This window comes from Oculina patagonica, chromosome 1 (assembly GCF_052425735.1).
Source record: "Oculina patagonica isolate OP01 chromosome 1, crgOcupat, whole genome shotgun sequence".
NCBI lineage: Eukaryota > Metazoa > Cnidaria > Anthozoa > Scleractinia > Oculinidae > Oculina > Oculina patagonica.
In genome coordinates this window covers 33135715-33151870 of record NC_135758.1, presented here as the reverse complement: position 1 = coordinate 33151870, position 16156 = coordinate 33135715, and the positions used below count along the sequence as shown (strand labels likewise).

The 16156-nt window shown below is 38.3% G+C and overlaps 2 protein-coding genes across 2 annotated transcripts; one reads left to right on the top strand and one right to left on the bottom strand.

Annotated features, from left to right (window-relative positions):
- The first annotated feature begins 35 nt into the window (after positions 1-35).
- Positions 36-2354, top strand: LOC144665350 (adenylate kinase isoenzyme 5-like). Its single transcript, XM_078526592.1, has 2 exons — positions 36-202; positions 1751-2354. Exons 1-2 carry the CDS (start codon positions 119-121, stop codon positions 1958-1960), a joined length of 294 nt encoding a protein of 97 aa, XP_078382718.1. The 5' UTR covers positions 36-118; the 3' UTR covers positions 1961-2354.
- Positions 2355-7349: 4995 nt separating this feature from the next.
- LOC144665292 (uncharacterized) lies at positions 7350-15493 on the bottom strand. Its single transcript, XM_078526517.1, has 7 exons — positions 15326-15493; positions 14230-14956; positions 11493-11754; positions 10657-10769; positions 9982-10194; positions 8935-9179; positions 7350-8144 (listed from the first exon to the last, which is right to left on the bottom strand). The coding sequence occupies exons 2-7, from the start codon at positions 14728-14730 to the stop codon at positions 7400-7402; spliced, it is 2079 nt and encodes a 692-aa protein (XP_078382643.1). The 5' UTR covers positions 14731-14956; positions 15326-15493; the 3' UTR covers positions 7350-7399.
- Between the last annotated feature and the right edge of the window lie 663 nt (positions 15494-16156).

Sequence of the window (16156 nt, the reverse complement as noted above, 5' to 3'; positions counted from 1 at the left end):
CATCGCAAAGATTGTGCAATCACAAGTATTGCGTGATTGTACTGGCTAACGACGGTCACGCAACACATTCATTAGTAACGCCGGTAGGCTTTGCAATTTGATAGAACAGCGAAGGAAAATGGCATCCAATCTCGATTTCGCCGAGGATATCGAGGAAGCAAAAGCTTATATGGCCAAAAAGAATGTTTTCCAATTGTTTGAGGTAAGAAAATATTTCCATTCGGCTTGTTTGGAAACGATTTGCCATGCTGATCAAACTGTATATTGGTCCTGAACCTTGAGCGACCAAAGCTATTAATATCGAACGCTACTTGCGTTGGTTTTAAGTTCTTGTATGACAGTCCACCCGTAATCATGGGAAGATATTATTACTAGATAAATGGAAGACAGTTTTTGTTTACGTCTTAAACGTTTGCATTGCATTTTATGGTGTGTTCGGTAGTCGCCGACATTTCAAAGCGGAGTGCTAATTAATTCGATCCCGTGGTGGCACGATTTTTGCGCGATTTCGGTAATCGTGGCTACCGGTCGAAGAACGAAGAACTCTTTTAATTTTTGACGCATTCCACAGTGTCAATTGGCTTACGTTGAAAGTTTCCATATAGATTTCCTTTTCTAGATAAAAAGGCAAATAGCTTACACGATGTCTACATAGCTGCACATTTCGAAGTCACCATCGAGCTTCCGGCAATTCAACGATGACAACAAAGCACATCATAATACGATGTTTTACTGGTGATGTTTCCCCTCGTTAGCTACAGAAATTCAAGTCCAGACTATCGCAATAGATTACGATTTTGAGATTCATCGATTTAATTTCGGGTAACCGTAAGAAAACCTAACAGGGATTTTTTTTGCGGATCACGTACAAGCGATCCCGTTCCTTGGTTACGAGGTCAATAATTATTCTTGTCTTTCTGTTGACTGAAGGATAATGTATTTAAGCTCAAATGGAGGATTACAAGAGATATTAAATGCTCTTTTATTACTTATCAATATTTTAGTATTATACTTGGGCTACAAGAGCTTTGCAGTAAGATGTTCTTTTTTCACAATCCGGAGAACCGGTTCGATCGATGAGTAGAGCCCCCAAGGTGGAAAGGTTAATCCAAGATTCGGCCAAGATTTTTCGTGTTTACAAATAGCACTAATTAGCTTTCGAGCAATTGAGACCAAGGTAGTTAAGTTGGTGTTTTCTTTTAGAGCATGAATGGTCATTATATGCCACCTTGTCGAACCTTCTGTGGTTTTTTCTTATTAGCTATCAAGAAACTTTTCGATATACATGATATACATGTAGTCAACCACTGTTTCCATTTGGTCTGTAGCACCCTACATGTATAACTGAACAATCGACCGACTTCCGAATTCTAGATGTCAGATACAAGCAATACAGGGTAAATACAATTCTCTACATGGTAGAGATATCATTATGTAATAGGATAAGTTCAACGAACAAGTGTAAGATGTGCAAGAATATGGTACCCCAAAAACCATTAGCAATCTCATAAGCGCACGGACAACCTTTTGGTATCAGTTAGAGGTGTGATGGCCCATTACAGAAGAATGTAAATCCCGGCAGCAGGGTGGTGTCCCCAGGGTGGAGCCATAATCGGGGATCTCGCGCTTACGGTCTCCGTCCCCGATTATGGCTCCTGATACAAAACAATAACTTGAAATACAAAGTGCTGTCCGAATAACTCTGGCTTCCTCTTCGTTACATGGATCCGTTTTAACTTTCTCATTTCAGAGCCTTTTAACTGCAGTCGTTCACAATCGACCAGACGACCCCGTTGTGTTTCTTCAGGAATGCTTAGAGGTAGCCAAACAGAACGAAGATCTTCGTTGGAATTCATTTCTTCACGTGCAGGACAAAACCAACAAGAGTTCACAGACAACTCAGACAGGACAGTTTGATAAAGTATTCGACACAGAATTGGAAACAACGACAAATGGCTGAAAAGAGGCGAAGCGAGATCAATTTTATGCTAGAGTCCAAAGTAATACATTTTATTTCTTTTGTATTTTTTGTATAATATATATTTTTATTTTTAAATTGTGCAACTTAATGCTTGAGAAAGGACAGTATAACCCTTAAAGGGTTGGCCATGCGGAAAACTGCTGTATCCTGGCTGTATCAGAAGACAATCGGAAGACTTGTGAACGGACAAGTGAAGTCAGAGGCATGCTTACCAACTCATTGGTCGCATCACCTTACGTCATCAGTCCTAGAAGCTGAGCAAACAACAAAAGACTTAATAACTGTAAATGAGTTGCTTATCGACATGAGTGTACACTGTATGTAGCAATTATAGTAAGAACTGTAAATAGATTAAATATATTTGGTTCCTGCAGCAGTGTTTTACTCTTTCAAATTTTCAAAGTGTTTACAGGTTCAACTCGCCCCTTGGGAATAATTTAGTTTCTGACATTGATGCAGCGTCAGAACGAGTTGTGGGTTGTTCTTGCAAGATGTGCACACACATTTGGTCCACTATTCCGTAAAGAAGAACTCGTCTCCATGCAGAGGCCGCGATCAGGGCAATTCTGTTGCCGACCGAAGGCCCTGGGGACGAGACGCCACGAAATCGAAGCAAAATCGCCAGTCCTCCCCTCGAAGGGTGGATAACGCTCTCCAGATCAGAATCCAGTGGATAGCACAGTTTGTTTTGTCAGTAGTTATCCACTGGATAGTGATTTATCCCGTGGATGGCGTTATCCATCCTTCGAACAACCGACGCCAGGCTAAAGGCAGTGCGAAACACAGCAAGAGCTGCTGCTTGTCTCATTTTTGATGAGCGCCTCCCAAAATTTACGCTGCCGCTTTCCTTTGTTTCCAAAGTGCCAACAGAAGGCTAGCTTGAGGAGACGCCTGCACGCAGGCAAAGAGAAGGGCAAAATGTATTTAGGTCAAGGTAGCTTCAAGGTATACAGTCAACTCTCTCTCAACGGACACCTCTATAAGACGGACACCTCCATAAGACGGACACCTGGAATTGGTCCCGTCCCTGCCGTTTTTCAGTCATTTTACTGTAACGAAACGCCTTATAAGACGGACATCTTTCTAAGACGGACAGTTGGAGCTGGTCCCGTAAGTGTCCGTTTTAGAGAGAGTTGAATGAAGACAGGGCCTCGTTAACTCAGCAAACCACCGAGAAGCCAGTTATAACAATGATACTGGTTGTTTTATTTAACAAAATAATAATACTAAAATATGGTTCATTTCTTAATGATATTGCCCCTGACCACACCCACGGTATTGGCATTGATCAATAAGTCTCGTATTATATACGTCATTTAGAGAAAGTTCTACAACTATAAGGCAAATATAATGACGGCTACCGTTGAAAAATGATTTTGCCTTTTCCTTAAAATTTCCCAATTCAATGTTCTAATATTCTATTCAATCCCGCGTTTTTATAGACTTCTAATTTCGTGACAATTTTAATTGTTCCTTTTTCCAATTTTTATTTTAATGCTAAATGTCACTTAAGAAAATGAAGTGAAAGCAAATAAGAGATTACCTAATATAACTGGTTTGATAAATTTAATTGATCCAGCGGGAAAAATACAAAAACTAACAATCGTCATTTTTAATACTTGAAATATCAACAACTTTCTTTTACTGATGACATTATATTTTTTAATAAAATGGTTAAAGGCATCTTATAAAAATAGGGCCCCAATGGGTCCATGTGTTTTGCTGCTAGAGCAAAGTCTTAGGGAACATGTTGATGAAAGACAAGTGAGTCGAGATTGAAATCCAACGTCTTTTATTGTCTGTCACTTGTGTGCAGGTTAATAATTGCACTATATTGTAGTCACTTTGTGTTAATTCAATCCTGATAATTTTACTGATCAAAATTCAGAAATTATAAATAATCGCACGCGCACCGGCGTACAACAACAGAAAGACGGCGTTGAACGTAACGCAAAGTTCATTTTGAAAGCGAAAGTTTACAAATAATTATTATCATTCGTCAGTCATCCCTTCACGCATGAACACTCGTCGAATTTCAGTGTCTTCACAACAAGATCGGAAGATCGATAAGGACCAATTGTTGATTCTGCGAAAGTTCGTTTTCTTAAAGTTTTAGAAATTTGTGAAGTTGGAGGATTCACTGAGGACTGCGTAGCCGAAGATGCAGTGGCTCGCTGGACATCAAATTCTATTTTTCACGGCGTTTAATTAATCTTCACAAAATAAACATGTGGCGCCAGCGTGGCAGTCAAAAATTCATTTTTCAAAAAACTTTCCCTTTCCAGCTATTTTAGCGGGGCTTATACTATAGTACCTACCTGTCAGTCGTAGAAAAGCTGAAATTTAAGGATGAACTGTTTATTAAATGAAGACCGTATTATTTTTTAATAACTAGTAAACAAACTGGTCGCCACGCATTTAAACACGAACTGACGAATGTTGCATCTGATGCAGTGAATCTGGTGAATGAGAACTTCCTTTAATATTTCTTTGTTTTCGACGGTGTGAACCACTGAATAAGTTTCTTTCCCATTGTGATGTTACTAGTATTAATTCGTTTCTAGCTGTCTTTTATATAGCTCGAATACAGCTACAATTAGCGGTGCAGCCTACCACCAGCTGTCTTTGCGTGACAAGTTACACGTTCATACATTTTATTTTAAAATATGAAGTTCAGAGTTAATACAGTACTAGTATGCTGTAGACAGTGTAGACAAGGTGAGGGTAAGTTTATTTTCAAAGCGAAAGTTTACAAACTGTGCACTAACCGGTCCTTTGGAGAAAATATTTATGACCTTCGGCGAGGTTCCAAGTCTTCGCTCTTTTCGTAAATGATGAAAACTGCAGAATAATTTTCTCATAAAACTGGAGTGGTCGCGCCACAGTTTGTTTTCTTTCCCAATGCGATATACTTTTAAATCGGTTTTCTGTTTTCCAACGTGTCCAACGTGGTTTGCGTTCGAATACTTTGGCCCGTAACTTCGAATGCGATCAGCGCTACGGTTCATTGGTTTCGATTTTGTTTGTTCATGGATTTGATTGACATCGGTAGTTCAGATTTCTCCTCTGTTACGGCACTTACACCTTACGTACCTTACGGCACAAACTTCAGCTCTCAATGTGTTTTGCTTGCAGCCATTGCGGCTGCAGCAAAACACAAAAAGAGACATTGCCATAAAATGTAATTCAACAAACGAATGTTCAAATCGTAAACAAAATACACCGATTTCACAAATGGCGGACGCGCGGAAAAGAACTGGTACTGAAGCATGAAAACGAGGCGTTTTAGGATAAACAACTTTCGTGTTACAAGGGGAAAAGGGAAAATTACAGGAGTTTTGAAGCTCTCCACCGTTAAATGGGGGTATTAGATCGCTTTCTAGGTTGATTTCGAGATAACCGAGTTCGAAATAAGTTCGCGGTCTAATATTTGTCGTTTTGTTTCGGGTTCTAAGCAAAACCCTGGGCTGCACATGGCTTGAAATACGGCGGGTCGCCAAACATTTTAAACCTCGGACTCCTCAAGAAAGCTCCGGTATCCAGACGAGTGTACACATTTTCTTAAGGATTTTGGTGAGTCATTGAAGAATATCGAAAATAAACACGCCAAAATGTTTTGCCTTTGTAAGCATACATGTACGTTGTGAAAAAAATGCGTAACAATGATTTTTCGGGCCGGTTTCTTTTTTTTTTCTGGTGAAATAACCATACGTGATCACTATACATACCTGAAACGCATCAATAAAAACGTGTTATTCTCAGTCGACTTTAATAGTAGTTTTTTGGACTTAGTAGGAGTAGATTTTTGCATTTTAGAAAAAAAATTGTATTCAAATAATTCAGACAGACTGAAGCGGCTAATTCGATTAAAAATAAAACATCAGTTGGCTCCACGCAAAGGATTTACATTAAGTGAAGCGGACAGTAAATGTTCAACACAATCTTCAGTGAACAAGATCATCACAATGTTCCCCAAGTCATGAAAGAAAAATAAGGCTATTAATTCTGTAAATTTAGTGAAATCTACTGGAATTCCTTCTGCAGCGTCGAACGACATGAAATTTAATCTCGGGAAGAAATTTATCACGTGCTAGGCAACTACGACGAAGGTCCAACTGATAGAACAAATATTCACGCTTTCGCTTCATTTTACAAGCTTTTACGCCTTCCGCATTAATTTATATAAAGCTGAGATTATTGGAGGCGATTTTTATTTATTTATCAAGTATTCTCAAATATAATGGTTTATTACAAAGAAGAAACATATCATAGCATTGGAATTCAATACCGGTAGTCTCCGTCTTTTTAATTAATTTGTCAACATTTCAACGATTTGCCTTAGCACAACAAAGGTATTTTGTGAAGTAAAAAAAAAAAAAAAATAAAAAGCGAAGGAATAATAGTAAATAAAAATTGCTTAAAGGATATGTGACCGGACAAGGTGCCTGAAGTTGAAGTTTGACTTGTCAAGTCCCCATAACGCTGCTGTTATTTCAAAGCCGGTCTTCGTGCTCTACTAAAGATCCGCAAGGAGACAGAGTTAGCATTTTTCGTTTGCTTTCACAAAAGTGAAAAGAACGTACCTTGACAGCGTCTGGAAAAGAACATACCTTGACAGCGTCTGAAAATTAGTTTCGATATCGGTCCGTTTAAAATTTTACCGGCCAACAGTTGTCGAAGCTTCTTTTGAAAACAAAAACTTTAACTCTGTTTCCCTGCAGATCTACGGTCCCTTTCTGCTTGCAACACGGAAACAAGAATAATTAGTAGACTGTAAACTCGTTAAGAATTCCTTAATCTCGAAAATTTGGAAGGAAAGCGGTCTATTTCCCCATTTAACAAACAAAAACTTCAAACTCGCGTAATTTTCACTCTATTCCCCTTGTAACACGAAAGTTGTTTATCCTAAAACGCCTCGTTTTCATGTCTCGTACCAGTTTTTTTCCGCGCGTCCGCCATTTGTGAAATCGGTGTATTAAGTACAGCTTCACTTGGAAGTGAAGAAGCACAGCTTATTCAAATAAAAGACATCATTTATAAGTGTATGTAAATAAGTGTAGTGAGCTGCATATATAGATTGATAGAAAAAACGAATATTAAATGTCTAAAACACAAACACTGACAAATATACATCGTATTTATATTTCATTATTAGTTCATGAAGTTGAGTAAATAAGTAAAAAAAAACTTTGTGTATAAAAATAACCCAGCTTTCAGCAATTTATATTCGTTCACATTTTCACCCTAACCCAATTTCAGAGCTTTTTATATAAATATGTAAAATACCTATTATGTTCGGGAAAAAACCTTCCTACGTTCGCAAGCTTTTAAATTTAATTGTCAACCTTTTTATTTTATTTTCCATCCCTTCATCTATCTCACAAATCCTGAGTTTCATTTATCCTATTCATTCAACTTTTAACTCCCAAAAAAGGCTTCTTGAGCGAAAACCCCGACTAAAAATGTCAAAACGACAATAAAGGTATAAATCCCATTAAATGTAATAATAACTCCCCCGATGGAAAACCCCACAGTGGGTAAAATACTTTCAAGGTAAATAATATACTTTTCGTAATTAAACTTTCTCTTTTTCTTTGTTTTTGTCCTCCACTGGTGGAATGTCTTTGCCATGCCAGTCAGAAAGTTTACCCTGGGAAGAGAATCTTTGTCGTCTCCCGTGTTATTGGCGTTTTCCTCACCAGAAGGAACTTGCAATTGCTCAGTATTCTTCTCGCCGTCCGAGCTTTTTGTCGAACTTGAGAAACTGGTGTGAAATTCAGAGGAAGTCGTCAAAGTGTCACCGGAAACGGAAGTTAGTTGAGTGCGTTGATTTTCTGAAGACTGTGAGCCTTCTATGTCTATTCGAACCACGTGCGACCGAGATCCTTCGTCCGTGACGTTTTCGTTTGATGAACTTCCGGTTAATACCGCTTCCTGGTTTTCAAGCGTTCGATCCACTTTTTCAACGTCTGTTAGAGAAGATTCGCTTCGAGACCTTCTAATAACCAAGGTTTGAGCGGGGACGACGTTTTCCGTTACTTCATCACAATCCGTGAGTAATATCTCAGGGGTTCTATTGAGCGCCGTGCCTTTCAGAGATCCTCCTTTGAGTTTTGATGTTCTTTCGTCGACAGAGAAATGTAAAGATATTTCACTGTTTTTCCTAGAACAAAAACAACAGAAGCTGTTAGGTATTTTACCTAGGTGTTATACATTTGTCACATAAGCATACGCGTTACGTTCGTGCAGTTGTGACAAAAGCAGTTAGAATTTCTGTTTTTACCGTGATGGGAGGTTCCATTGCTCCGATACATCAACCTTAGTTCAAACATTGTGGAAACCTCAACCACCCAGTAAACTAGCAATTTTGAAAGTGTCTTAGTAGTTGTAAAATAAAAAATAAATAAAAAATCACTTTAATTAAGTGTCAATTAGCCTGCGAAAACAGCCGCCTCTCACGCTCCGATCCGCTTGCTGCGTTCGACAAGCGGATCGGAGCGTGAGAGGCGGCTGTTTTCGCAGGCTAAGTGTCAATGTACATGTATTTTAAACTACTGTGTTACTTTAACTTGAGAACACTGTAAATAGATAAACGATAGCGTTATCTACCTTTCGAACAACTGGGGCCAGGCCACGCCGCCTCCTCAATTTAAAGTAGGGGTGGACCATTATTTTTTTGGAGAGGGGGGATCAGAAAAATATTGAAAAAAAAATTGTTTGCAGGGCCTGGAAAGACAAAATAAATTGTTTGCAAACACGATTTGTATAACAAAAAATAGTAGGAATTTCGAAAAAAAAAGATTGCAGAGAAAAAATTTTCATCCATTCCCCCCTCCAAGAAAATAATGGTCCGTCCCTTAGTATTTTTTTTAAAAAGTATTAGTAGTATTAAACCGATTCCACAAATGAGAAACCTAAGTGTGTGTCATTCATGGAATTGATGAAATTATTACCTCGAGTTCAAACGCTTCTTCGATCCGTTCACAACAGCTGGCTTGGTATCGTCCTCTTTGAAGCCTTGGTTATTAACTCCAGCTACATTGTTCGCCTTTTCAGAAGTTTCTTGAGATTTTTCTGGCTTCGCCATCCGTCTTATCGTCGAGCCCCATTTGGTCTTCACAGGCGATGGAGACCTGGAGCGACCGTCCGAGTTCGTCTGATGTAAGTAATCATGCGCAGAAGCCTCGAGTTCATGTTCCTGTAAAATAAATCATCGTCATTTTTGCTGGAGGATAATTCATTTTTCTCGTACTAATGAACAATTCGCTTTTTTCACGATCCCATAATACATCTTGTTTTATTTAAATAACCCCCCAAAATTTTTGCATAAGCATTGTTTTCAATTTCTCTGGGGACGATTGCACGTCACTGTAAATCCCAAGAGAAATTGAAAACAATGCTTATGCAAAAATTTTGGGGGGTAAACAAGATGTATTATGGGAACGGTGAAAACAGCGAATACAAAAAAATTTGACATCACTGCAATGTAATGAAAACAAAGCCGCCTGGCACATGGTCGTTCTTTCAGTTTTCGTATACATCGTCTGTAATCAAAAACCATAATTATTGTGCTGCAATAAGTGTAATAATATGCGGGGAAAATATAAAGACAACGTTTGAAAGTCTGAAAACACCACTGTACTCTTCACAGCAAAACTGCATCCTCAAATCTGCCAAGTGAAATCTATCAGTGCTATCTAGCTTAGACACTGGGACTATTTCGGAATGCTACATATGGTGCCTAGCTCAATTTACACATCTGAAAGTCTACGAGTTTGTCCGTTTTGCCGAGATGATTAGGTTAGTCTTCTATCCTCATGGCATACCCATTGTTTTCCTTCTTTTGTTTTGTTTTGTGGCAATGAAAATCTATTTTATGGCGATGATGAGCTGAATTGCCTTCATTACGTTTGAGTGAAAGAAATAGTTTGAAGACGAGACGCTACTTTTATCACCTTAGTATATGGAAAAAGAAAACTGATTATTAAAACAGCACATACCTCAGGAATATCCACCCAAGCATTCACTACCACTAGTTTGTACTTCATGTAAGTCTTGGTAACCCAGGCCGCCCCGGTCAGAGGACAGACAACCCATATGAGGGGAGCTATAGCGAACCACACGTAAATAGCAAAGCGTTTTAGGAAAAGAAAGTTGTAGGCATTAAGAACGAAGGATGTACTGCAGGCAACCAAAAGAGTGGTAAGGACAACCTGTTGAAAAAAGATAGCATATAAATTGTCAGATCGCTAAATCTACTGTACTTTCATTAGAGTATTGTTCAGTTGTTATGGGGAGAGCGTGAGAAAAACTCGTTCAATTCGCGTAAAAAAAAGCGCAGTTAAACTGTTGATCTAACACCAACACTGATGAGAGTCGATTATACTCTGGCGGTTTGGCGGTTTGAGCAAATTTCGAGTGTAGGTTTGCGGGTACCTTTGCATTTATCTGAAAAAAAAATTATATGGCGGTCTCTTTTCGACTCTATTTGAAGGAGAAAAAAAAGCAATTTGCGGTCTAGTATGGCGGTTTGCAGACTGTAAGATCGCCTTTAATAGACCCTTGTTGATGGAGGCAGTTTTCAAGGCAAACAGGTTTTATTACCATAGTTCCCTATCGACAACAAACACACGAAACAATTCACGAGTGAAAGGAAAGCATATTTGTCATCTTACCGTGCTCTTTTGACTTGCTTCACGAACGAACTTGGCACGTCCAGAGAACAGATTAACAGCTTCAGGGAAAGCAATCTGGATTGGATTCTCACGGAATAGTTTACCCATACGGTCTGCAAAGATACAAAAGTTGGTTGCAAATGTTAATTCTTTACCGTAAAGGTTGTGCAATTTCAGTTATAACGTCAAGAAACCGAAACAAAATTACTGCATGAAAGGAAGTGCAGGCTGTACAGAGATAACCGACAAGCTAAGAAGGCAAAGGTTTCGAGGCTTTTAGGAATTTTATCTTAGTTTGAGAAGTTTCGTGCACGAGAGGAAGTAAAGAGGAAAAAACAAAATATATCGTCGTATTGGCTAGGCAAGAGTCTCGGGGCTTTTAGGGACGGACCATTATTTTTTTGGAGGGGGGGGGATGAAAAATATTGAAAAAATTGTTTGCATGGCCTGGAAAGACAAAATAAATTGTTTGCAAACACGATATGTATAACAAAAATAGTAAGAATTTCGGAAAAAATGTTTGCAGAGGTGCATAAACTATAAAAAAAAAGTTTGCAGAGGAAAATTTTTCATGCCCCCCTCCAAGAAAATAATGGTCCGTCCCTTAAGATAACATCAAGCTTCATATTGTCTATACAATCTTTTTTGTTTTATATACAATTTTGATGTTGTACACTGAGACAAATGTTTCCTAAAGTATCCATGAAAAAATGTGTACAATTCTTTGAAGAGGTCAAGCTCATAATCCATCTTGCCAAAGCTATTGTTACGAACTGTAGTATTTCAAATTTCATTACTCAAAATCGAGTATATCACATGCTAAGTGAAAAACTTACCATTGAATTCGTGCATGGAGCTTTGAATCATAAAGATTAAACTCAGGTGAAACACCAGCAACAGGCAGAAGCCGTAGAAGATGTGGAACAGGCTCGTTGCTCTGAGGATGTTGAAAAGTACATCGATTCCCGCTGGGATTTCAACTCCTGTCCTATTGGACAGCTTGGAGAAGCTCAGTCGCAGTGCACCATCATAAGCATAACAACCAAACTGACCCATAGCTGCACCCATAGCAAACATCACCACCACGATTGGCATAAACTAACGAAAAAAAAAATCACATTGAAACTCAGTGGCAGATCCAAACGTTTAGGAAAGTGGGGACCCCGATCAATCAGACCCTGGAATAAGGGGGGCTCACAAAAAAAAATTGAGCTTAAGCAAACCGCGACGGTAACGAGAACGAGAACGTGAAAACAGCAAGTGCTGCGTATTTTATACAACGTAAACGACGACTGCTACATTTGCGTATTTCTATTTTGGGTTGAACGCTCTTTCTAGATATTTAGCTGGAGCTAGTTCCCAGGGCCGTACCTAGCGGGGAAAATTAAATTTCTAACAACGTGTTTGATTTTGCTGGGCTATTTCTTGTAGCTATATTGGAGTTTGCCCCCGCAGCGGAGTTTAGCGGAGTTTGCCTCCGCAACCAAAAAATCCTAGGTACGGCCCTGTGGTCCTTAAACCAATAGATTTACCTTAATATACATCTGGATAATCGCGAGATTCTCGTAGCCTCCTACGCAGACGTTCTTTGGGGGAGAAACGCGTGACGAGCCCAAAGAGCGTCTGCGTAGGAGGCTAGAGATTCTCGAGGAAAAATATAAATTCATTTTCCACCAGGCGTTGTCCTTGTCGTCGCCGTCGTAATTGCTTAAGCTCCAATAATTTTTGGCCTAAACATAATATGGGGGCACGTGCCCCCTCCCATAAATCCGCCACTGAAACTGTCACTACAAAAATCAAAATATCTTAACCTATTATCATGCAAACTCGTCATCAGATGTAATATGAAAAAAAGAAATGAAAATCGGAAAAAATTCAGAAATATATCTTTGACAAGTTGTTACCGGATAATGCGGCTTATAACAGTTCGGAAAACGATTTTAAGTGAGCTCCTAAAATAATTATTTAAGGTTTTATATCCAAATATGTGCGTATCTACGAAGTAACACGGATATATTCGATAAATGGCAGTGTAATCTAAGTGCAATATAGAACATTTTTGGTAATAATTATCTGCATAAGATTGTAAAATTGTACTGCTTATTCCACAGTCTTCAAACTGCTGTTGTTATATAAGCAATGTAAGGTAATTTTTTAAGGCATTCTCGCCGATTCTCGCTAAGATGGCGTACATGTACGTAATCGATGTCCTCAATCTTCTCTTTTATAAAAGCAACGAAAAACACTTAATTGTTTCGTCTCCCAAGAAGCGGTTCACAGAAAGGAAGAATTCGGTCTGATGAAAAGAAAATTTGAAAACCATTACAAAGGCGTTTAATAATTATTTGCTTATTTTATCCTGCATCCAAGGCAACCATAGTTTTGTTTCAGTTAAAATACACCTCCAGCCTTCTCGATTTACATATTTAATCAAAACAGCGGACAATGTACAAATTTTATATGTTGACCTCATGTTTTTAATTGGTGTACTATTTAATCGAATTTGATACACAATCAAATATTCGAAAAAAGACTTGAAAGCGAAGTGGACAAAATTGGAAGAGTGAATAAAGTAGACAATTCTTACGTATGAGAATAATAAACTAATCTGTCTATTGATTGCATTTTTTTAATTAATTTAAGGTTTTTTTTCAATCGCACTTAAGATGCACGAAAGCAATAAAAATGTATATCAATGAGATAAACAGTATGTTGCTATCTGCTGTATTTCTTGAATTGCTAAATAAATTTTGCAACTGAAAATTTAATTCCCTTCTAGCGGATCCACTTTCTTTTTTTTTTCAGAGCTAATTCTCGGTTGCTGAACTCATGCCGATAAAAAAGTTTGTTTGAGTAAAAAATACTCATTTAGCAAGCTCTGTGGTATTTTAAGAATGGCTTTCTTTCATAACCACAGGGAATATTTAAATAAAAAATCAACAAAATACCATCAAAAGAAAACATACTCAAGACATTTAATTCTGTGTTCCGCAAATGAAATTTCTTTCAAACATCTCTTTATTGAAAGATCAGGCAAAGTTCTTCCCAAAGTTTTTCCCTGGATTAGCAACGATAAAAAATAGTAAAAATTGAACGACCCCCCATGAGTTAGGTCGAAACCATAAGTACATCAAATGATCGATTGCTGACATAAAATGTATATTATTGTAGTTGATTAGACTCACGTGGCTCCTTAACGACACATTTTGATTGTCATGCATCGTGTTTCGTGGGAAAAACGTAAGAGCGATAAATGACTCGTAAAACGTAACTTACAACGGATTAGTTATTGGATCCGATCAGTATTTTAATTTTCTTGAGATCCATCGCACAGGAAAGTAATCTTGGTTAATCTTGTAAAAACGTCGAAAGGTCTGATATAAAGGGTTGTCAAATTGGTCATAATAGCCGACAATGGTTTAGCACAGAGAATTGAAACATTATGGGTCCGATCGTAGTACGATCTTAAGCTACTAAATGCTTTTGAACAAATCTGAAAAATCAAACAATTTCATTTCGAAATCTACCAACAGTAGGGGATTAGGATGAAGGCGACAATGGACACATACTTACCTTGAATATAAGGTAAACACGACGCAGAGTCTTGGGGTAATGTCCGTCTTTCTTGAGCTTTCTTACTCCTTTAATAAACCAGGGTACTGAGTGTTTTATCATTGAATAACAACAGGCAAGGAGCGTTATTAGAAACACTCCAATACAGGTCGCCCAGGACACTTCAAACACAAACACGGCTTCATAAAAGTCCAATCCAAAGTGAATAATCACGTTTAGAATCCACACCACTAGTCCGATCCATCCCTTGAAACGATTAAAAACTCGATTTGTATCCCCTATCCCTGCGGATAATAAGTATGTCCTTCGCTGGATCAACCCTATATCGACTGAATCGCCTTTTAGCTTGTCGTCTGCGGCTGAGTCGTCGATGTTGTAGCTATCTGTCGCGGACAGTGGCTGTTTGTTAGTTGTAGAGTTGCTCGCTGATCCGTTACGTGCCACAACTCGGCATCTCGCTGTCGACTGATTAGCAACGTTGGCTAATTCCACATCTGCCATTTGAAGCGAATTAACTCCCTAAACTTCCCTCTTATGGTGTATTTGGTACAAAAGCAGGTCGAGACACGCTGTACGCTCAAACCACGAGCCGCATTTCATCAATCATTCCGCTTCAAGTAGGTCCAAGTACATTGCTAGTCAATATCATGAAGTTTACAAGCTGAGCTTTCTGCCACAGGTAAAATCGAGCCAAACAATCATATCAGTCAGGATGTCCACAGCGCAGCTGAAAGTGTAATAAAGTAACAACAAATTAGTGATCCTAAATGCCTGGGTTAAATGTTACTTAGGATCAAAACTTTATTTATACTAACAATACATGTGTCGATTTCCGGTCTTTCAATTCCATTTTAGGCAAAATTATCGCAAGCTTTATCTTTAGTTTGACGGAAATCTACATAAATCACTACGAGTGTCTACTCCGATCTATAGAAAGCTCAATTTTGCAACAAACATTTTTGACACAACTCCGTTTGCAGGTAGCAATACCGATGCGCAATATCAACCAAACCACTGACAAAGTTGGCCTCCGTGATTGCCTGAAATTCACGACAAAGAATAAAACAACATTACAAAGATTTTTTCGAGCAATAACCTCGTTTGATTGAGATAAGCGTGTCTGAAACTTTTTCGAAACAACAACGTTCACCCCAAACAGTCAGCGCGTCTTCAAACAGGCCCCCAAGATTGAGTAGAAATTTGTCAACTTCAAAACATGTCATCAGCGGAAAAATGTTGAATATAAAACAGACATTGACTTGACCCGCGTGAGCTGAGCTGCCTTACGTAGAAAGCTAAACAATAGCTGATGAAAATTCTTTTATGTGTGACCAACGAGCCAAGACAAATGAGTTCTTTTAGTATGAGTAATTAAAATCTCGGAAATATTTTTGATTCCAAAATTGCTGTGAAGTTTCAGAAGTTTCACGCACTCGAAATCTAGATTATTTTGGCATGAATTTTGGTAATTTGTTGAAACTGCAGACATTTCCGCAGAAGAAGCCCGACAGATTCGTTTTAGTTGATTGACGTCAATAGCAAAATCAGCTTATTGTTTGTAAACTTTTTGATTGGCCGTGAAAGTGGTCAAAGTAATTTGGATTGCAAACTTCATTCATTTCATTCTATTGAACGTACTCATTTTATCATCATAGTCAACAAAGAGAATTAAAGGCAGCATAAACAAAACTCGGGCAAACAGAAAACAAACCTCATAGAAAAATACGCCGTGGAAAGATAGAATAGTTCTAAATTTATTTTGTATTTTAAAATTACCCAAATCATATTTTCTTTCCTGTTTTGCTACCCACACTGAAGATATAATTCAAACAAAAAAATCATGTATTCAAACAACAAATTAATTTCCTTTCAACTGTTTCAATGCCCCAATGGCGGCCTTGTGGTAAATTTATCACCTTCGTTCAGA